General features: G+C 47.7%; 2 protein-coding genes across 4 annotated transcripts in view; one reads left to right on the plus strand and one right to left on the minus strand.

Moving 5' to 3' along the window:
• Window positions 1-542: 542 nt before the first annotated feature.
• LOC143747457 (sterile alpha motif domain-containing protein 15-like) lies at window positions 543-4,066 on the minus strand. The gene is made up of 3 exons (XM_077240240.1): window positions 3,958-4,066; window positions 3,544-3,642; window positions 543-1,800 (listed from the first exon to the last, which is right to left on the minus strand). The coding sequence occupies exons 1-3, from the start codon at window positions 4,027-4,029 to the stop codon at window positions 1,627-1,629; spliced, it is 345 nt and encodes a 114-aa protein (XP_077096355.1). The 5' UTR covers window positions 4,030-4,066; the 3' UTR covers window positions 543-1,626.
• A 1,097-nt stretch (window positions 4,067-5,163) lies between these two features.
• Window positions 5,164-23,589, plus strand: part of entpd5b (ectonucleoside triphosphate diphosphohydrolase 5b) — a 54,613-nt gene continuing 36,187 nt past the window's right edge. For 2 of the 3 annotated variants that reach the window (XM_077240228.1, XM_077240230.1), the window contains exons 1-4: window positions 5,164-5,553; window positions 5,810-6,016; window positions 18,060-18,139; window positions 22,185-22,328. In XM_077240228.1, coding sequence (XP_077096343.1) covers window position 5,553; window positions 5,810-6,016; window positions 18,060-18,139; window positions 22,185-22,328 — 432 coding nt within the window. In that variant the 5' untranslated portion in view covers window positions 5,164-5,552. The remainder of the gene's footprint in view (window positions 5,554-5,809; window positions 6,017-18,059; window positions 18,140-22,184; window positions 22,329-23,589) is intronic. The other variant, XM_077240229.1, reaches the window with a different exon arrangement.

The following is a 23,589-nucleotide window of genomic DNA, read 5'->3' on the forward strand; positions in this document are numbered from 1 at the left end:
GGGCGAGGCTCATGAATATTCATGAGGTCGTACGGCAGTCCGTCCAATTGGACGGCTCGCTCTGGAATATTAATCCAACAATGCTGACGTTTAGACATTACCTGTTATATTGTATAATGTTTTAATATATATATATATATATATATATATATATATATTTTTTTTTTTATACTCGATGTATGTTTTTTTTGGATGAAATAATAAATAATTACGTATTGTTATTTATTGTAGCCTATTAGTGTTTATAATTTATAATTTGTTTGGCAACACTTTCCAATAAGGTTTTATTTGTTAATATTAGTTGTTAGCATAATTGAACAATACGTTCAGATAAATCCCGTTAAATATTGTATAATGTTTTAATACTATATATATATATATATATATATATATATATAGCTTTCCAATGGGTAACCCTGACTATGAAATACTAATTAATTACATATTGTAGCCTATTAGTGTTTATATTCCGGTAACACTTTACAATAAGGTTTTATTTGATAACATTAGTAGCCTACTTATCATTACTGAACAATACTTCATTTACAACACTTAGTTAATGTTTATTTCAACATTTACTGATACATTTTTAACAATAAACAATAAACTATTGTATGTTTATTAACAAACATTTGTTAGTTCAATGCATTTACTAAATGAGACCTTACTCTAAAGTGTTTTGTACCGATATTGTATAAAATATGGATATCGTATAAAGCTGGATTAATAATAATTTGATGTTGTTGACGCTACGTTGCTATCGTCCAATGAGGAAACGCGGATGTGGAATATTAATTTAATCATGCAGACGTTGAGTTCTTCTCGTCCAATGGCGAGGCGCGGGCTCATGAATATTAAGTGCCAGTCCTTCCCCATAGTAGGCCTGGTGGATTCTTTTCTTTCTCCAGCGGTTTCTAAGAGAAAACGCCTTTCTGGAGACATGCGCCGATTCAGATCGGAGATAAACAGACAGATGTTGTCAGATGGATGTGATTGATTGATTGATTGATTGATTGATTGATTTCAGGAGACACATTATCATGAGCTCATATCTGAGATCAATAAAACATGCATGTGTTCAGGCATGTCTCAAGTCCTGCGTTTCCTCGTGCGACGCGTGTGATCATGAGGTGTTTACACTGGCGGATCCTCATGACAATCTACAGATTCAGTCAAACGGCTCCTTTAACATTAAAATACTGTAGTTTGTTTTGTTTAAATAAAACACTGGCTTGCAGAATTTGAGCATTCAAGCATATGTAATTTTATAAATGTAGGGGAGATCAGTTGTCACCTCAGTATCTATGAGGTTTTGAGCCATGTTTTGTTGCTTTTAAACTCTTAAATTATAAACATTTTTAGAGTAAAACACACTGACACATGAAAGCCCCATTTCGAGACATGTACAGTATTGTTCACATCAAATGTCTTAAAGGGTTAGTTCGCCCATTTAAGACATGAAGTTGTATGGAATCCTTAACAATTTATTGATTGCAATTTCTATTTCTGTACATCATTTACATTCTTTTCTGTTTCATGAGTTGTTTTATGATGACTCAAGCTTGAAAATCTTATAATACTCAGTTTAATAGCAGATGCTGATGGTGAAATAACATGTTCCTGGGTTTATTTGCTGTTGTTGATGAGGAACTGCTGGTATGTGAGGGAGTCTGTGTGCTGGCCGGTCCTGCTCTTCATCTTCAGGAAACCTGTCAGGTCATCATGAGGAGGATCCGCTATGCTACGATTCCAGCGCGGCTCCGAGACCCCGAGCAGTTCTGCTAGCTGAGCGGAGATAGTCTGACACACACACTCACACACACACACACACACACACACACACACACACACACACACACACACACACACACACACACACACACACACACACACACACACACATGTGCTATGCATTTCGTAATATGTTCTGGGTGGTTGCTAGGGCATTGCTATGCATTTCCTAACATGTTTTTCTCAGTATGTTCTGGGTGGTTGCCAGGGAGTTGTTATGCATTTCTTAATGTGTTCTGGGTGGTTGTTAGGGTATTGCTATGCATTTCCTAATGCGTTCTGGGTGGTTGCAAGGGTGTTGCTATTCATTTCCTAATGTGTTCTGGTTGGTTGTTAGGGCATTGCAATGTGTTTACTAATATGTTATGGGTGGTTGCTAGGGCATTGCTATGTGTTTCCTAATATTTTTTTGGAGGGTTGCTAGGGCGTTGCTTTGTGTTTCCTAATATGTTTTGGGTGGTTGCTAGGGTGTTGCTATGTGTTTCCTAATATGTTCTGGGTGGTTGCTAGTGCGTTGCTAGGCGTTTCCTAATATGTTCTGGGTGGTTGCTTGAGTTTTGCTATGTATTTTCCTAATATTTTCTGGGTGGTTGCTAGGGTGTTACTATGTGTTTTCCTAATATGTTCTGGGTGGTTGCTTGGGTGTTACTATGCGTTTCCTAATGTGTTATGGGCGGTTGCTAGGGCGTTGCTATGTGTTTTCCTAATATGTTCTGGGTGGTTACTTAGGCGTTGCTATGTGTTTTCATAATATGTTCTGGGTGGTTGCTGGGGTGTTGCTATGCGTTTCCTAATATGTTCTGGGTGGTTGCTAGGGTGTTGCTATGGGTTTCCTAATATGTTCTGGTTGGATGCTAGGGTGTTGCTATGCATTTCCTAATGTGTTATGGGCAGTTGCTAGGGTATTGCTATGCATTTCCTAATGTGTTATGGACGGTTGCTAGGGTGTTGCTATGCGTTTCCTAATGTGTTATAGGGGGTTGCTAGGGCGTTGCTATGTGTTTTCCTAATATGTTCTTGGTTGTTGCTAGGGTGTTGCTATGCATTTCCTTATGTGTTATGGGCAGTTGCTAGGGTGTTGCTATGCGTTTCCTAATGTGTTATGGGTGGTTGCTAGGGTGTTGCTATGCATTTCATAATGTGTTATAGGCGGTTTCTAGGGCGTTGCTATGTGTTTTTCTAATATGTTCTTGGTTGTTGCTAGGGTGTTGCTATGCGTTTCCTAATGTGTTATGGGCAGTTGCTAGGGTGTTGCTATGCATTTCCAAATGTGTTATGGGCGGTTGCTAGGGTGTTGCTATGCATTTCCTAATGTGTTATAGGTGGTTGCTAGGGCGTTGCTATGTGTTTTCCTAATATGTTCTTGGTTGTTGCTAAGGTTAGGGTGGGTTAGGGTTAGTTAACATTATGCGTTTCCTAATGTGTTATGGGCGATTGCTAGGACGTTGCTATGCGTTTCCTAATATGTTCTGGGTGGTTGCTAGGGTGTTGCTATGCGTTTCCCAATGTGTTATGGGCGGTTGCTAGGGCGTTGCTATGTGTTTTCCTAATATGTTCTTGGTGGTTGCTAGATACATTGATAAGTTGCCCGAAACTGATATATTATTTTTTATGTGTCATGCAGTTTAAATCTCAGAAAATATTTCCAGTATTAAAATGTGACATTTATGTATGACTTTGTGAAAACATCCTGACTTTAACTCTACAATAGTTTTAACTCAATAATGTGTTATTGTGATGATGTTGCTGTACCTTCATGTGCTGGAAGTCGGTGATGCCCAGTTTGGGCAGGCTAACGCAGGAGATGTGGACCAGCTTTCTGCCTGTGATGAAGTTCTCCGTGAAACACGCCTGAGGGAACGACACATCAAGCTTATGCACACGTCTTTCCACTATACTTCCGCTATACACGTATTATATACTTATTATTTTTGATCAAATATAAAGATGAGCCAGTGAATCTTCTTCTAGTATATCTCATAATCATATCAACAAACAGATCAACTAAGAGGAGGAGATGATCGTGTGTCCAGCAACTACACACACAATATAACAGTGAATGACATCTTTGAACATGTTTGTTAACTTTGCATTCTAAATAACCTCTCCTCCTTTGCGCTTTGCCTCCTCAATATATTTATAATAATATGTTGAAATATAGTTGACCTTATACTGGGGGAATCCGATAGACTCGATCCAGAGTCCCACATCATGACAACTCCAGTGGAGGAACTCCATGTTGTGTTTGGGTTGCTATGGGAACCAGTCAACCAACCGAGAGAGAGAGAGAGAGAGAGAGAGAGAGAGAGAGAGAGAGAGAGAGAGAGAGAGAGAGAGAGAGAGAGAGAGAAGATAGATAGAAGATAGATAGATAGATAGATAGATAGATAGATAGATAGATAGATAGAAGATAGATAGATAGATAGATAGATAGATAGATAGAGAGAGATAGAAGATAGATAGATAGATAGATAGATAGATGGATAGAGAGAGAGAGATAGAAGATAGATAGATAGAAGATAGATAGATAGATAGATAGAGAGATAGAGAGATAGAGAGATAGATAGATGTTACTATGGCAACAGTGGGACGCTTATAGAACAGTGCACAGGTTCATCTGATATTGATTATTTTGTTTTCCTCGACTCTCCTCATGTTTCAGTATTCATATTCAGTTGAGTGGAGGATGAACAGAAATGTTGTACAAATAAAAACATGCTTTACCTTTGACCTCTGGCTGTTTCTCTCAGAATCCTGAAGTGTTTGAGAAGTCGAGACTGTACGACACTCTCATAATCATCTTAATCATCATAATCATCTTCATACGCAGAAATATGATCCTCCTGTAAACCAGACAAAGGACTAAAACTCTCTTACAGACAGACCTCACATTTCACTTCTTTAAACGTTCAACAAACATCTGTTTTCTGCAGGTGATTATCAGTGATACTGACATAATATGATATTATACAGTAGGCTATATATATGTGTGTGTGTGTCAGTTATACTAAACACGTTAATATACACTCATTTTTCCAACATGAATTGCAAATATTATATTAACAAATCATAAAATATGTTTCACAACAGGATCGATGAGAAATGTATATAAGTTGAGCTTTCTGTGCTCAAACGTGTTTGTTTTGATGGGACCTTTTTGTCATTTATTTTCTTATGATGGGTAATCTGAAGCCTGCATCATTTCTATTACTACTTTAAAGTGTAGAATATTTATACATTATGGCTGTATTTATTGTACTACAAATGTATGCTGATTTAAATCAAATAAAAATGTATTACACTAAACAGGAGCGTTGCTGGTTCCAGGCGGATAAACTTGTCTCTTATTTCTGGCTACGCCCACACGCACGTCATCACCTGCTGCTGTCAATCAAACTCCAGTTCAGCTAAAAACACGAGCTGTTTACAAACAATAAATTATAAATCGACGCATAGACGCTCAGGACTCATATTCAAACCTTCTACTCGTGTTTTAAAGGTTTAACTAAACTAGTTAAAACTTTGGGTGTAATTTGGCGCGTTAGCGAGCAGTTAATTAATAAACAAACAACAAACCGCCGTAAGTTATTGGCATAAAGTATAAAACCTCGGATTAAAAGCGTTTGACTGCAAAAACGAGTCTAATGTGAGAGTTCAGCAGAGTTTAATGCTGATTCTGCAGTAGTAAAACACTAAACATGCGCTGCAAAACACGCAAGAAAACCCAGTGATTTCGGCTTAAGCTGCACCTGAGGTGTGTGAGTATTCTCGTGTGTGTGTGTGTGTGTGTGTGTTATAATGTCTGAGGTTATTGTTCATAGACATGTTCAATCCTGTATTTGTCTGATGGATTTATTGCTGGATTTAAAAGTGTGCTGACAGATCATCTGTGAAATTCCCTCAGGAGAAATGCCATGTTTGAGATGTTAATTACTGTAATAATCTGCTGACATAGTGTGTGTGTGTGTGATTATATAAACCCCATCAGAGTCTGACAGTCTGTGTTTCCTTCCTCCAGTGATGAAGATGATGATGAAGATGCTGTTGATGATGCTGATCCAGGTGTCGTCGTCTTCTTCTATTGGTTTCTCAGTGAGGTTTGGAAACGCTCTTCCTTCGCTCAGTCGTCCTGCTAACGCTAGTCAGATCTTCTACGGCATCATGTTTGACGCGGGCAGCACCGGCACTCGCATCCACGTCTACACCTTCATCCAGAGAGAGCCAGGTGAGACTCACACATGTGTCAGAGAGACTCACACAGGTGTCAGAGAGACTCACACAGGTGTCGGAGAGACTCACACAGGTGTCAGAGGTGTCGGAAAGACTCACACAGGTGTCAGAGAGACTCAACAGGTGTCGTAGAGACTCACACAGGTATCACAGGTATTGGAGAGACTCACACAGGTGTCAGACAGACTCACACAGGTGTCACAGGTATTGGAGAGACTCACACAGGTGTCAGAGAGACTCACACAGGTGTCACAGGTGTCGGAGACACTCACACAGGTGTCAGAGAGACACACACAGGTATCAGAGAGACTCACACTGACTCACACAGGTGTCAGAGAGACTCACACAGGTGTCAGAGAGACTCACACAGGTGTCAGAGAGACTCACACAGGTGTCAGAGAGACTCACACAGGTGTCAGAGAGACTCACACAGGTGTCACAGGTGTCAGAGAGACTCACACAGGTGTCACAGGTGTCAGAGAGACTCACACAGGTGTCAGAGAGACTCACACAGGTGTCACAGGTGTCAGAGAGACTCACACAGGTGACACAGGTGTCAGAGAGACTCACACAGGTGTCAGAGAGACTCACACAGGTGACACAGGTGTCAGAGAGACTCACACAGGTGTCAGAGAGACTCACACAGTTGTCACAGGTGTCGGAAAGACTCACACAGGTGTCAGATAGGCTCACACAGGTGACACAGGTGTCAGAGAGACTCACACAGGTGTCAGAGAGACTCACACAGTTGTCACAGGTGTCGGATAGACTCACAAAGGTGTCGGATAGACTCACACAGGTGTCGGAGAGACTCACACAGGTGTCAGAGAGACTCACACAGATTCACACAGGTGTCACAGGTGTTAGAGAGACTCACACAGGTGTCACAGGTGTCGGAGAGACTCACACAGGTGTCGGAGAGACTCACACAGGTGTCGGAGAGACTCACACAGGTGTCGGAGAGACTCACACAGGTGTCACAGGTGTCGGAGAGACTCACACAGGTGTCGGAGAGACTCACACAGGTGTCGGAGAGACTCACACAGGTGTCAGAGAGACTCACACAGATGTCAGAGAGACTCACACAGGTGTCGGAGAGACTCACACAGGTGTGAGAGAGACTCACACAGGTGTCACAATTGTCGGAGAGACTCACACAGGTGTCAGAGACTCACACAGTCTCACACAGACTCACACAGGTGTCACAGGTGTCAGAGAGACTCACACAGGTGTCAGAGAGACTCACACAGGTGTCAGAGAGACTCACACAGGTGTCACAGGTGTCGGAGAGACTCACACAGGTGTCGGAGAGACTCACACAGGTGACACAGGTGTCAGAGAGACTCACACAGGTGTCAGAGAGACTCACACAGGTGTCAGAGAGACTCACACAGGTGTCAGAGAGACTCACACAGGTGACACAGGTGTCAGAGAGACTCACACAGGTGTCAGAGAGACTCACACAGTTGTCACAGGTGTCGGATAGACTCACACAGGTGTCGGAGAGACTCACACAGGTGTCGGAGAGACTCACACAGGTGTCGGAGAGACTCACACAGGTGTCAGAGAGACTCACACAGATTCACACAGGTGTCACAGGTGTTAGAGAGACTCACACAGGTGTCACAGGTGTCGGAGAGACTCACACAGGTGTCGGAGAGACTCACACAGGTGTCACAGGTGTCGGAGAGACTCACACAGGTGTCACAGGTGTCGGAGAGACTCACACAGGTGTCACAGGTGTCGGAGAGACTCACACAGGTGTCGGAGAGACTCACACAGGTGTCAGAGAGACTCACACAGGTGTCAGAGAGACTCACACAGGTGTCAGAGAGACTCACACAGGTGTCGGAGAGACTCACACAGGTGTCACAGGTGTCGGAGAGACTCACACAGGTGTCAGAGACTCACACAGACTCACACAGACTCACACAGGTGTCACAGGTGTCAGAGAGACTCACACAGGTGTCAGAGAGACTCACACAGGTGTCGGAGAGACTCACACAGGTGTCGGAGAGACTCACACAGGTGTCGGAGAGACTCACACAGGTGTCACAGGTGTCGGAGAGACTCACACAGGTGTCGGAGAGACGCACACAGTTGTCGGAGAGACTCACACAGGTGTCAGAGGTGTCGGAGAGACTCACACAGGTGTCGGAGAGACTCACACAGGTGTCGGAGAGACGCACACAGTTGTCGGAGAGACTCACACAGGTGTCAGAGGTGTCGGAGAGACTCACACAGGTGTCAGAGGTTTCGGAGAGACTCACACAGGTGTCGAAGAGACTCACACAGGTGTCAGAGAGACTCACACAGGTGTCAGAGAGACTCACACAGGTGTCAGAGAGACTCACACAGGTGTCGGAGAGACTGACACAGGTGTCAGAGAGACTCACACAAGTGTCAGAGAGACTCACACAGACTCACACAGGTGTCGGAGAGACTCACACAGGTGTCAGAGAGACTCACACAGACTCACACAGGTGTCAGAGAGACTCACACAGACTCACACAGGTGTCAGAGAGACTCACACAGACTCACACAGGTGTCGGAGAGACTCACACAGGTGTCGGAGAGACTCACAGAGGTGTCGGAGAGACTCACAGAGGTGTCGGAGAGACTCACAGAGGTGTCGGAGAGACTCACATAGGTGTCAGAGGTGTCGGAGAGACTCACACAGGTGTCGGAGAGACTCACACAGTTGTCGGAGAGACTCACACAGGTGTCAGAGGTGTCAGAGAGACTCACACAGGTGTCGGAGAGACTGACACAGGTGTCAGAGAGACTCACACAAGTGTCAGAGAGACTCACACAGACTCACACAGGTGTCGGAGAGACTCACACAGGTGTCAGAGAGACTCACACAGACTCACACAGGTGTCAGAGAGACTCACACAGGTGTCGTAGAGACTCACACAGGTGTCGGAGAGACTCACAGAGGTGTCGGAGAGACTCACAGAGGTGTCGGAGAGACTCACACAGGTGTCAGATAGGCTCACACAGGTGACACAGGTGTCAGAGAGACTCACACAGGTGTCAGAGAGACTCACACAGTTGTCACAGGTGTCGGATAGACTCACAAAGGTGTCGGATAGACTCACACAGGTGTCGGAGAGACTCACACAGGTGTCAGAGAGACTCACACAGATTCACACAGGTGTCACAGGTGTTAGAGAGACTCACACAGGTGTCACAGGTGTCGGAGAGACTCACACAGGTGTCGGAGAGACTCACACAGGTGTCGGAGAGACTCACACAGGTGTCGGAGAGACTCACACAGGTGTCACAGGTGTCGGAGAGACTCACACAGGTGTCGGAGAGACTCACACAGGTGTCGGAGAGACTCACACAGGTGTCAGAGAGACTCACACAGATGTCAGAGAGACTCACACAGGTGTCGGAGAGACTCACACAGGTGTGAGAGAGACTCACACAGGTGTCACAATTGTCGGAGAGACTCACACAGGTGTCAGAGACTCACACAGTCTCACACAGACTCACACAGGTGTCACAGGTGTCAGAGAGACTCACACAGGTGTCAGAGAGACTCACACAGGTGTCAGAGAGACTCACACAGGTGTCACAGGTGTCGGAGAGACTCACACAGGTGTCGGAGAGACTCACACAGGTGACACAGGTGTCAGATAGACTCACACAGGTGTCAGAGAGACTCACACAGGTGTCAGAGAGACTCACACAGGTGTCAGAGAGACTCACACAGGTGACACAGGTGTCAGAGAGACTCACACAGGTGTCAGAGAGACTCACACAGTTGTCACAGGTGTCGGATAGACTCACACAGGTGTCGGAGAGACTCACACAGGTGTCGGAGAGACTCACACAGGTGTCGGAGAGACTCACACAGGTGTCAGAGAGACTCACACAGATTCACACAGGTGTCACAGGTGTTAGAGAGACTCACACAGGTGTCACAGGTGTCGGAGAGACTCACACAGGTGTCGGAGAGACTCACACAGGTGTCACAGGTGTCGGAGAGACTCACACAGGTGTCACAGGTGTCGGAGAGACTCACACAGGTGTCACAGGTGTCGGAGAGACTCACACAGGTGTCGGAGAGACTCACACAGGTGTCAGAGAGACTCACACAGGTGTCAGAGAGACTCACACAGGTGTCAGAGAGACTCACACAGGTGTCGGAGAGACTCACACAGGTGTCACAGGTGTCGGAGAGACTCACACAGGTGTCAGAGACTCACACAGACTCACACAGACTCACACAGGTGTCACAGGTGTCAGAGAGACTCACACAGGTGTCAGAGAGACTCACACAGGTGTCGGAGAGACTCACACAGGTGTCGGAGAGACTCACACAGGTGTCGGAGAGACTCACACAGGTGTCACAGGTGTCGGAGAGACTCACACAGGTGTCGGAGAGACGCACACAGTTGTCGGAGAGACTCACACAGGTGTCAGAGGTGTCGGAGAGACTCACACAGGTGTCGGAGAGACTCACACAGGTGTCGGAGAGACGCACACAGTTGTCGGAGAGACTCACACAGGTGTCAGAGGTGTCGGAGAGACTCACACAGGTGTCAGAGGTTTCGGAGAGACTCACACAGGTGTCGAAGAGACTCACACAGGTGTCAGAGAGACTCACACAGGTGTCAGAGAGACTCACACAGGTGTCAGAGAGACTCACACAGGTGTCGGAGAGACTGACACAGGTGTCAGAGAGACTCACACAAGTGTCAGAGAGACTCACACAGACTCACACAGGTGTCGGAGAGACTCACACAGGTGTCAGAGAGACTCACACAGACTCACACAGGTGTCAGAGAGACTCACACAGACTCACACAGGTGTCAGAGAGACTCACACAGACTCACACAGGTGTCGGAGAGACTCACACAGGTGTCGGAGAGACTCACACAGGTGTCGGAGAGACTCACAGAGGTGTCGGAGAGACTCACAGAGGTGTCGGAGAGACTCACAGAGGTGTCGGAGAGACTCACACAGGTGTCAGAGGTGTCGGAGAGACTCACACAGGTGTCGGAGAGACTCACACAGTTGTCGGAGAGACTCACACAGGTGTCAGAGGTGTCAGAGAGACTCACACAGGTGTCGGAGAGACTGACACAGGTGTCAGAGAGACTCACACAAGTGTCAGAGAGACTCACACAGACTCACACAGGTGTCGGAGAGACTCACACAGGTGTCAGAGAGACTCACACAGACTCACACAGGTGTCAGAGAGACTCACACAGGTGTCGTAGAGACTCACACAGGTGTCGGAGAGACTCACAGAGGTGTCGGAGAGACTCACAGAGGTGTCGGAGAGACTCACACAGGTGTCAGAGGTGTCGGAGAGACTCACACAGGTGTCAGAGGTGTCGGAGAGACTCACACAGGTGTCGGAGAGACTCACACAGGTGTCGGAGAGACGCACACAGTTGTCGGAGAGACTCACACAGGTGTCAGAGGTGTCGGAGAGACTCACACAGGTGTCAGAGGTTTCGGAGAGACTCACACAGGTGTCGAAGAGACTCACACAGGTGTCAGAGAGACTCACACAGGTGTCAGAGAGACTCACACAGACTCACACAGGTGTCGGAGAGACTCACACAGGTGTCAGAGAGACTCACACAGACTCACACAGGTGTCAGAGAGACTCACACAGACTCACACAGGTGTCGGAGAGACTCACACAGGTGTCGGAGAGACTCACACAGGTGTCAGAGAGACTCACACAAGTGTCAGAGAGACTCACACAGACTCACACAGGTGTCGGAGAGACTCACACAGGTGTCAGAGAGACTCACACAGACTCACACAGGTGTCAGAGAGACTCACACAGACTCACACAGGTGTCGGAGAGACTCACACAGGTGTCGGAGAGACTCACACAGGTGTCGGAGAGACTCACAGAGGTGTCGGAGAGACTCACAGAGGTGTCAGAGAGACTCACACAGGTGTCAGAGAGACTCACACAGGTGTCGGAGAGACTCACACAGGTGTCGGAGAGACTCACACAGGTGTCACATGTGTCGGAGAGACTCACACAGGTGTCAGAGAGACTCACACAGGTGTCAGAGACTCACACAGACTCACACAGGTGTCACAGGTGTCAGAGAGACTCACACAGGTGTCAGAGAGACTCACACAGGTGTCACAGGTGTCGGAGAGACTCACACAGGTGTCGGAGAGACTTACACAGGTGTCAGAGAGACTCACACAGGTGTCAGAGAGACTCACACAGGTATCGGAGAGACTCACACAGGTGTGAGAGAGACTCACACAGGTGTCACATGTGTCGGAGAGACTCACACAGGTGTCAGAGACTCACACAGACTCACACAGGTGTCACAGGTGTCAGAGAGACTCACACAGGTGTCAGAGAGACTCACACAGGTGTCACAGGTATTGGAGAGACTCACCACAGGTGTCAGAGAGACTCACACAGGTGTCGAAGAGACTCACACAGACTCACACAGGTGTCGGAGAGACTCACACAGACTCACACAGGTGTCGGAGAGACTCACACAGGTGTCGGAGAGACTCACACAGTTGTCGGAGAGACTCACACAGGTGTCAGAGGTGTCGGAGAGACTCAAACAGGTGTCAGAGGTGTCGGAGAGACTCACACAGGTGTCAGAGGTTTCGGAGAGACTCACAAAGGTGTCGGAGAGAGTCACACAGGTGTCAGAGAGACTCACACAGGTGTCAGAGAGACTCACACAGGTGTCAGAGAGACTCACACAGGTGTCGGAGAGACTCACACAGGTGTCAGAGAGACTCACACAGACTCACACAGGTGTCGGAGAGACTCACACAGGTGTCGGAGAGACTCACACAGGTGTCAGAGAGACTCACACAGACTCACACAGGTGTCAGAGAGACTCACACAGGTGTCGGAGAGACTCACACAGGTGTCGGAGAGACTCACACAGGTGTCGGAGAGACTCACACAGGTGTCACAGAGACTCACACAGGTGCCACAGAGACTCACACAGGTGCCACAGAGACTCACACAGGTGTCGGAGAGACTCACACAGGTGTCGGAGAGACTCACACAGGTGTCACAGAGACTCACACAGGTGTCACAGAGACTCACACAGGTGCCACAGAGACTCACACAGGTGTCGGAGAGACTCAAAGAGGTGTCACAGAGACTCACACAGTTGTCACAGAGACTCACACAGGTGTCAGAGAGACTCACACAGGTGTCGGAGAGACTCACACAGGTGTCGGAGAGACTCACACAGGTGTCAGAGGTGTCGGAGAGACTCACACAGGTGTCAGAGAGACTCACACAGGTGTCAGAGAGACTCACACGGGTGTCAGAGGTTTAGGAGAGACTCACACGGGTGTCCGAGAGACTCACACAGGTGTCAGTGAGACTTACACAGGTATGAGAGAGACTCACACAGGTGTTAGAGAGACTCACACAGGTGTCGGAGAGACACGCGGCGCTGACAGACAGCGCGTGTAAGTCCCCCACACGTTTCACTGATGACAGGGCTGTCAGAAAAACGGTTTTGAGTGATAGGTACTTTAACTCCACGGAGTCTAGTGGTTCAAAGGGGAAAGCTTTCAGGGCCTCGAGGACCAACGAAAGATCCCACATGGGAACCGACGGGGGGCGCGGAGGGTTCATCCTTCTGGCTCCTCTAAGGGAGCGGATGACAAGCTCGCTTTTCCCTAGTGACTGGCCGCGCGTCGACTCAGCGAACGCCGCAACGGCCGCCACTTAGACTTTGAGTGTGGATAGGGACCTCCACTTATCCAACAGCTCTTGTAGGAAACTGAGCAGCCGCGAGACCCCACATGTCCGCGGGTCCAGGTTTTTGTCGGTGCACCATTTGGAGAACACAGACCATTTAGACACGTAACGCTTTCTAGTAGAGGGAGCTCTAGACTGCGTGATCGTGTTCATCACTCCTTCTGGCAGGGCAGTGGGTACCCGTTGATCACCCATGCGTGCAGAGACCAGCGCTCTGGATGGGGAGGCCAGATCGAGCCGCGAGCTTGCGAGAGGAGATCCGTTCTCACCGGAATCGGCCACGGGGCTGTTAGTGACAGCTGCGTCAGCTCCGGGAAACAAATCTGATTCTCCCAACGCGGGGCTATGAGGAGCACCGAGTGGCGCGTTTCCCTAATTCTCTTGATTACTTGCGGTAGCAGAGAGATCGGAGGGAAGCATTACAGAGGGCGGTTGGGCCAGCGCGTCCTCGTTCTTCGAAAAGAACATTGGGCAGTGAGCGTTATCTTTTGACGCAAATAGGTCGACTTCCGCTCTGCCGAATAGGCGCCATAATTTCTGGACTGTTTGGGGGTGCAGGCACCATTCCCCTGGGGGAACGTTGTCCCTGGATAGTTTGTCTGGGCCATCGTTCAGGTGGCCTGGCACATGTGCAGCTCTCAGCGAGCGCAGGTGATGCTGAGACCACGTGAGGAGGTGCTCTGTCAGATCGCAGAGGTTCCTGGATCTGACGCCACCCTGACGGTTCACATAGGAAACCACCGACATGTTGTCTGATCGGACTAGAACATGGTGGTCCTGTATGAGCGGGAGGAAGCGCTTCAGTGCGTTCTCAACCGCTATCATTTCCAGACAGTTTATGTGTAGGAGCTTCTCCTGGTCTGACCACAGGGCAAAGACCTGTCTGCCCTCGAAGAGCACACCCCAACCTGAGTTGGACGCATCTGTCGAGATGACCTTTCGGTACGAAACCGCTCCCATCATCACACCCCGCTGATACCAGTCGGCTGTTAACCAGGGCTGCAGAGCCGTAATACAGGTCTGAGTCACTCTGATTCGTTCACAGCCAGCAGCCCAAGCTCCGCGAGACACACGAGCATTGAGCCAGCGTTGGAGCGGGCGCATGCGAAGTAAGCCCAGCTGAAACACTGCTGCAGCTGAGGCCATACAGCCCAGCATCCTCTGGAATGTTTTCTGAGGAGCACAGTTCTCTGAGACAGCAGTTCTGTCTCTGACTGTGCCAAAATCAGCCAGTCGTCCCGATAGTTCATAATTTGCAAACCCTGATTTCTCAAGGGGGCAAGAGCCGCGTCCATGCACTTCGTAAATGTACGGGGTGCCAGGGACAGGCCGAACAGTAGGATGGTGTATTGATAAACCTGACCGTCGAAGGCGAATCTCAAGAATGGCCTGTGACTGGGTATTATCTGAATCTGGAAATAGGTATCCTTCAGATCGAGAGAGATAAACCAGTCCCTCGGGCGAACGTGCGCAAGGATTTTTCTGGTTGTAAGCATTTTGAACGGTCTTTTCATAAGCACCTTGTTCAAACGTCTCAGATCTAAGATGGGTCTGAGGGCTCCGTCCTTCTTGGGTACGAGAAAATAACGGCTGTAGAAGCCTGACTCGCTCAGAGAAGGCGGTACCAATTCTATGGCCCCTATGGACAGCATCTTCACTATTTCTGCGCGAAGTAGATGTGCTACTTCTGCATTCACAGTTGTCGCGGTCCACGCTTGAAAGCGCGGGGGGCGGCGAGCGAACTGTAGCGAATAGCTGTGCCTTATTGTGCTCAGCACCCATTCTGAAACCCCTGGGATGGCTTCCCATGCTTCTATATATGTAGCTAGGGGGCGAATGGTCTCCGGGTTCTGATCGCCGCGCACTGCGGGTCGAGAAACTGAACCGGAGGCGTGGGCGCGGCGCGCGCCCTCGGTGCTTGCAAGCGGCAGTTCGGTGACAGCCGTGACAGGCTGATACATAAGAGGCGCCTCATTGCCGTGAACGGGGAGCGCCCTGCGTGTTCCTGGCCCAGGCATACAGCGCAGATCTCGTGGTGGTCTCCGTCGCTGAGCGTGGCTCCACACGAGCCGCCGGAAGTGCGAGGCATCTTGAAAAAGACGCTCGCTGCTCTTTTAGACAGAGTTTTGCAAGAAAAAAGGATACGTCGCCGGATAGCGTAGCTTGCACGGATGGCTGAAGGTGGCGAAGACGGCCGGCTTCTTCAGGCGCTGTCCTAAGCTGGCTTGTCGCTTCCTCGACGGCAGCGGCTTCTCTCTAGATCCAGCGATGCGGAGAGCTCGCTGAAGAGATGAAAATCAGAGAATACAGCCTACAAGCCCTGCTTATATATGCTAAGCCACGCCCATACCGGCGGGCTTTGACGCTGTGAAAGCGTGAGCGCCCTTCGAGCACGGGCAACCTATGAGCACGCTGGACAGCCTGCTCTAGATCTGCTAGCTGCTGCACTGCGTTGACAATGGATACAAAAATTAAGGATTATTTTTTGGCTTCAATATCTCGAAAAGATGAATCTTTCCCGTAGCGTAAGCTAACTTACGCAATGCGAGAGAACCTCTCGTAAGAGAACAATCAGGCGCGCTTTCATAATCTCCGTGAACTAGACCGCATCTCAAAAATGAACTGAAACAAAATATAGCCTACCTATACAAAGCTTGAAATGTCCACTTTTAAACGAGCAAATTTGAATCTAATTTCCAGGTTCTAATTTGGCCTTAGAAAACCAATAAAATCGAACTTTTTTTTCCCTATTAATTTGTGAATATTTCAAATATTTAACAAAAATCTGAAAATACATCAATATTTTTTTTTTTTGCGCAGCATTTGGTGTGTACAGTTCAAAAACAAATTTTGGTGATCAACTTTGCGTTTTAAAAATAGCCTTACAACAGTTCATTTTACGTTTTTCAATTACGGGTTAAAAAAAGAAAAACGAGTGGATGCAAAAGTACACGGACCTTATATTATCAAATATTTCAAATAATGTAGGCTATATGTGGAAAAAGTTAGTCTTGGGTCCGTGTACTTTTGCATCCATTCGTTTTTGCACAAATAAAAATAGTTGCGAATGATGTATTATTATTTTCTGTATGACCAGAAATGAAAGGGTAGCCTATTTTAAGTTGTTTCAGCTGTTGATAGAAAAATGCAAGTGTCCCGCGCCTCCACACTCCACACAAACACTTGCATATGCGTAAAAATTATGTAATATATTAAGTATTATGACTGACATTTGACGAATTGCATTGTTCCTTTTTTTGATAAAAGCGGCTTCTAAATATGTAGCCTAAATGTATCCTAATAATGATAATTAGTATTATTATTATTTGCGTTTATAATTATAACTATAAATGAGTTCACTGAAGACAGTAGGCTAATATGTTAATCATAAAATAATTTATGAATGTTTTATTTTTATATAATAAAACCTAACCTGTTTGTGTTATATTTCTTTTTTATATGTGAAGTCTTTTTTTGCTTATTCTATTATACTGAGTTTTAGAAAATTGAAGAAATTTTCCATTTGAAGTTTAAACACAATGGAAAGCATCCCTCATAAACAGGTGGCCTGGTTGAATCATCGTGGGCACGATTTGTTAAACCGAGGGAACAGTTTAAGAATTTGTGAGTACAGTTTATAAACTGAGGGGACGGACTGCACAACCGTCGCCACCGATTGTTTTTTTCCCCCCACAGGAGACTTCCCGGCTCCGTACTACGGGAATATAAAACCCAGTTGAATATAAAAAAGTGCAGTTTAAATATTACTCCCGCTCGTCATCGGTAGCTGTCATAGTTGCTAGGCGACAAGAACAATCATCCGTAATTTTTATAAATAAAAGTGCTGTCGTCACCGGCGCGCAATGACTTATGAGGTGAAAATGAGGAAGAAAATTAAGATTTTTTTGCATTGTACTAATTAAGCACCCCCCCCCCCACACACACACACATCTGATTATTGCAAAATAATCTATGATAAAGTTTGTAATTTAAATTGTAAAATACTTATTGTAATGCAAATTTATGCAGATTTAAAATGTATATATATATTTTACATTAATAAGAATCCAATGAAACATTTTTATCAATAAGTCTATTGAGGTGCATTAAGATTTTTGCTTTGTGATAATTAAGCACATTTTCTTTTTACATTTCATTACTGTGATGCAAAATCTGATTCTAATGACTTTAACATGATAAATATTTGTTTTTAAATTGTAAAGTATTTCTACATCATGGTTGAATTGATTGCACTGTAAATGTATGCTGATTTAAACGTGGTTTGTTTTGCACTCAGACGGATTGCCCGTGTTGGATAATGAGATGTTCCAGTCGATGAAGCCCGGTCTGTCTGCGTATGCCGACGTTCCTCAGATTGTGAGTCATTATTGGCTTTTATTACACATTATAATACTTGATTCTGTCAATCGCTCCATCCAGTGGTTTATTATTCCTCGATAACAACAGAACACAGGCTCATCCGGGTCACTGAAGTCAGCAATGCTATACGGTCGCTAGGAACCGTTTCAGCGCTATACGCTCGCTAGGAACTGTTTCAGCGCTATACACTCGCTACGAACCGTTTCAGTGCTATACGCTCGCCAGGAACCATTTTAGCGCTATACGCTCGCTAGGAACCGTTTCAGCGCTATAAGCTCGCTAGGAACCGTTTCAGCGCTATAAGCTCACTAGGAAACGTTTCAGAGCTATAAGTTCGCTAGGAACCGTTTCAACACTATACACTCGCTAGGAACCGTTTCAGCGATATACGCCCGCTAGGAACCATTTCAGCGCCCATTTCAGCGCTATACACTATCTATGGACCGGTTCAGCACTATGCACCCGCTAGGAACCGTTTCATCACTATACACTCGCTAGGAACCATTTCAGCGATATACGCCCGCTAGGAACCATTTCAGCGCCCATTTCAGCACTATACGCTTGCTAGGAACCGTTTCAGCGCTATACACTATCTATGGACCGGTTCAGCACTATGCACCCGCTAGGAACCGTTTCAGCGCTATGCACTCACTAGGAACCGTTTCAGAGCTATACGCTCGCTAGGAACCATTTCAGCGCTATACGCTCGCTAGGAACTGTTCTAGCGCTATACGCTCGCTAGGAACCGTTTCAGCGCTATATGCCATACACTCGCTAGGAACCGTTTTGGCGCTATACACTCGCTAGGAACCGTTTCAGTGCTATACGCTCGCTAGGAACCATTTCAGCGCTATACGCTCGCTAGGAACCGTTTCAGCACTATACACTCGCTAGGAACCGTTTCAGCACTATGCGCTCGCTAGGAACTGTTAGGAACCGTTTCAGCGCTATGCGCTCGCTAGGAACCGTTTCAGCGCTATGCGCTCGCTAGGAACCGTTTCAGCGCTATGCGCTCGCTAGGAACCGTTTCAGCGCTATGCGCTCGCTAGGAACCATTTCAGCGCTATAAGATCGCTAGTAACCGTTTCAGCGCTATACGCTCGCTAGGAACCGTTTCATCGCTATAAGCTCGCTAGGAACCGCTTCAGCGCTATAAGCTCACTAGGAACCGTTTCAGAGCTATAAGTTCGCTAGGAACCGTTTCAACACTATACACTCGCTAGGAACCATTTCAGCGATATAAGCTCACTAGGAACCGTTTCAGAGCTATAAGTTCGCTAGGAACCGTTTCAACACTATACACTCGCTAGGAACCATTTCAGCGATATACGCCCGCTAGGAACCATTTCAGCGCCCATTTCAGCACTATACGCTTGCTAGGAACCGTTTCAGCGCTATATACTATCTATGGACCGGTTTAGCACTATGCACCCGCTAGGAACCGTTTCAGAGCTATACGCTCGCTAGGAACCGTTTCAGTGCTATGCACTCGCTAGGAACCGTTTCAGAGCTATATGCTCGCTAGGAACCATTTCAGCGCTATACGCTCGCTAGGAACTGTTTTAGCGCTATACGCTCGCTAGGAACCGTTTCAGCGCTATGCGCCATACGCTCGCTAGGAACTGTTTCAGCTCTATACACTCGCTAGGAACCGTTTCAGTGCTATACGCTCGGTAGGAACCATTTCAGCGCTATATGCTCGCTAGGAACCATTTCAGCGATATACACTCGCTAGGAACCATTTCAGCGCTATACACTCGCTAGGAACCATTTCAGCGCTATACGCTGGCTAGGAACCGTTTCAGAGCTATACGCTCGCTGGGAACCCTTTCAGCGCTATACACTCGCTAGGAACTGTTTCAGCGCTATACGCTCGCTAGGGACCGTTTCAGCGTTATACGCCATACGCTCGCTAGGAACCGTTTCAGCGCTATACACCAGCTAGGAACTGTTTCAGCGCTATGCGCTCGCTAGGAACCGTTAGGAACCGTTTCAGCGCTATACGCTCGCTAGGAACCGTTTCAGCGATATACGCTCGCCAGGAAACATTTCAGCGCTATACACTGCCTAGGAACCGTTTCAGCGCTATAAGCGCGCTAGGAACCGTTTCAGCGCTATAAGATCGCTAGTAACCGTTTCAGAGCTATAAGTTCGCTAGGAACCGTTTCAGAGCTATAAGTTCGCTAGGAACCGTTTCAACACTATACACTCGCTAAGAACCGTTTCAGCGCTATAAGCTCGCTAGGAACCGTTTCAGCGCTATAAGCTCGCTAGGAACCGTTTCAGAGCTAAAAGTTCGCTAGGAACCGTTTCAACACTATACATTTGCGAAGAACCGTTTCAGCGCTATAAGCTCGCTAGGAACCGTTTCAGCGCTATAAGCTCGCTAGGAACCGCTTCAGGGCTATAAGTTCGCTAGGAACCATTTCAACACTATACACTCGCTAGGAACCGTTTCAGCGATATACGCCCGCTATGAACCATTTCAGCGCCATACGCTTGCTAGGAACCGTTTCAACGCTATACACTGTTAAGTTATGTTTCTTTTACTGCGCATGTGTGAAGAGCACCTTTTATGGGTGAGCGCGTTTTTTTTTTTGTAGTTATTGAATTAACATTGGTAGCAGAGGATGGTTGCTGCTGGGAATTGCAAAAATCCCTCACCGTTTGACGAGAAGACGGCTTATGAAAGTTGGAAAAATGAGATTGAAATTTGGAGACGAAATTTTGAGACATTTCAGCCCTATACGCTCGCTAGGAACCGTTTCAGCGCTATACACTCGCTAGGAACCGTTTCAGCACTATGCGCTCGCTAGGAACCGTTTCGGCGCTATACACTCGCTAGGAACCGTTTCAGCACTATGCGCTCGCTAGGAACTGTTAGGGACCGTTTCAGCGCTATGCGCTCGCTAGGAACCGTTTCAGCGCTATGCGCTCGCTAGGAACCGTTTCAGCGCTATGTGCTCGCTAGGAACCGTTTCAGCGCTATGCGCTCGCTAGGCACCATTTCAGCGCTAAACGCTAGCTAGGAACCGTTTCAGCGCTATGCGCTCGCTAGGAACCGTTTCAGCGCTATGCGCTCGCTAGGAACCATTTCAGCGCTATATACGCTCGCTAGGAATCATTTCAGCGTTATACGCTAGCTAGGAACTGTATCAGCGCTATGCGCTCGCTAGGAACCGTTTCAGCGCTATACACTAGCTAGGAACCGTTTCAGTGCTATACGCTCGCTAGGAACCATTTCAGCGCTATACGCTAGCTAGGAACCGTTTCAGCGCTATGCGCTCGCTAGGATCTGTTTCAGCGCTATACGCTCGCTAGGAACCGTTTTTCTTTGTGGAAGTTTTGCTTTTGGTGAGATAATAATACTCAATCAGTATTTTGTGTACTGTTATTTAATTATGCCATCCATTATCGTGGACTTGCTCTCCCTTCTTTTATACAAACGCAGCGTCGGCCATTTTGTGACTGTTTAGTTCACTGTTGGATCATATGATACAAACAGAAACAATTTTAAAACAGTTTAATCTGAAATCAGTATCTCACATCTCCATAATAAGTGTTATGACTGTATACCGTATCTCTTAAATGTTCGTCTAGTTTGAACTCACCGCTGAATTACTTATGTGGAAGTATGTGTAATAAGCAGATAATGCACATCCAGCCGGTTGTTCTCTCAGAATAAACCCCTTCAGGTGTGTGTGTGTGTGTGTGTGTGTGTGTGTGTGATCTCAGGATAAACCCCTTCAGGTGTGTGTGTGTGTGTGTGTGTGATCTCAGAATAAACCCCTTCAGGGGTGTGTGTGTGTGTGATCTCAGAATAAACCCCTTCAGGGGTGTGTGTGTGTGATCTCAGAATAAACCCCCTTCAGGTGTGTTTGTGTTAATGTGTGTGTGTGTGTGATCTCAGAATAAACTCCTTCAGGCTGATGAAGACCTGATCCTGATCACCCTGTCGGGTTTATTCTGAGCAACGACCGGCTGAATGTACATTATCCGTTCCGTTTAGTTAGTGTGTGTGATGGTGTGTGTGAGTGCTTAGGCGGGACACACGGTTGCACAGCTCCTGCGAGTGGCGAAGAGAACGGTTCCTGCGCTGGAGTGGAAGAGAACGCCAGTGATGTTCAGAGCCACAGCTGGACTGAGACTGATGCCGGCCCATAAAGCTCATGCCCTCCTGGAGCAGGTACAGCTCACACACAACACCCATAACACACAGCTCACACACAAACAGCACAACACACAGCTCACCCAGAACATGCAGCTCACCCAGAACACCCAGAACACCCAGATTACGCAGAAAACCTAGAACACCCAGAACATGCAGAACACCCAGAACACCCAGCTCACCCAGAACACCCAGAACACCCAGCTCACCCAGAACACCCAGAACTCACCCAGAACACCCAGAACACCCAGCTCACCCAGAACATGCAGAACATGCAGAACACCCAGAACACCCAGCTCACCCAGCTCACCCAGAACACCCAGCTCACCCAGAACACCCAGCTCACCCAGAACACCCAGAACACCCAGAACACCCAGCTCACCCAGAACACCCAGCTCACCCAGAACATGCAGAACACCCAGCTCACCCAGAACATGCAGAACACCCAGCTCACCCAGCTCACCCAGAACATGCAGAACACCCAGCTCACCCAGCTCACCCAGAACATGCAGAACACCCAGCTCACCCAGCTCACCCAGAACATGCAGAACACCCAGCTCACCCAGCTCACCCAGCTCACCCAGAACATGCAGAACACCCAGAACACCCAGCTCACCCAGAACATGCAGAACACCCAGCTCACCCAGCTCACCCAGAACATGCAGAACACCCAGCTCACCCAGCTCACCCAGAACACCCAGCTCACCCAGAACACCCAGCTCACCAAGAACATGCAGAACACCCAGCTCACCCAGCTCACCCAGAACACCCAGCTCACCCAGCTCACCCAGAACACCCAGAACACCCAGAACACCCAGCTCACCCAGCTCACCCAGAACATGCAGAACACCCAGAACACCCAGCTCACCCAGCTCACCCAGAACACCCAGCTCACCCAGAACACCCAGCTCACCCAGAACATGCAGAACACCCAGCTCACCCAGCTCACCCAGAACACCCAGAACACCCAGCTCACCCAGCTCACCCAGAACACCAAGAACACCCAGAACACCCAGAACACCCAGCTCACCCAGAACACCCAGCTCACCCAGAACACCCAGCTCACCCAGAACACCCAGCTCACCCAGCTCACCCAGAACACCCAGCTCACCCAGCTCACCCAGCTCACCCAGAACACCCAGCTCACCCAGCTCACCCAGAACACCCAGCTCACCCAGCTCACCCAGCTCACCCAGAACACCCAGCTCACCCAGCTCACCCAGAACACCCAGCTCACGCAGAACACCCAGAACACCCAGCTCACCCAGAACACCCAGCT

Source organism: Siphateles boraxobius, unplaced genomic scaffold (assembly GCF_051911475.1).
Source record: "Siphateles boraxobius isolate OS27281-9 unplaced genomic scaffold, OSU_SipBor_1 222, whole genome shotgun sequence".
Taxonomy (NCBI): domain Eukaryota; kingdom Metazoa; phylum Chordata; class Actinopteri; order Cypriniformes; family Leuciscidae; genus Siphateles; species Siphateles boraxobius.

Bases quoted from the DNA above. Each gene is read 5' to 3' on its own strand.
- LOC143747457 (XM_077240240.1), bottom strand. From the start codon at position 4,029: ATGGAGTTCCTCCACTGGAGTTGTCATGATGTGGGACTCTGGATCGAG. The intron at 3,643-3,957 runs GTCAACTATATT...TCGTTCCCTCAG, and splicing joins TCGGATTCCCCCAGTATAAG to GCGTGTTTCACGGAGAACTT. The intron at 1,801-3,543 runs GTACAGCAACAT...TGTGTGTGTCAG, and splicing joins CCGACTTCCAGCACATGAAG to ACTATCTCCGCTCAGCTAGC.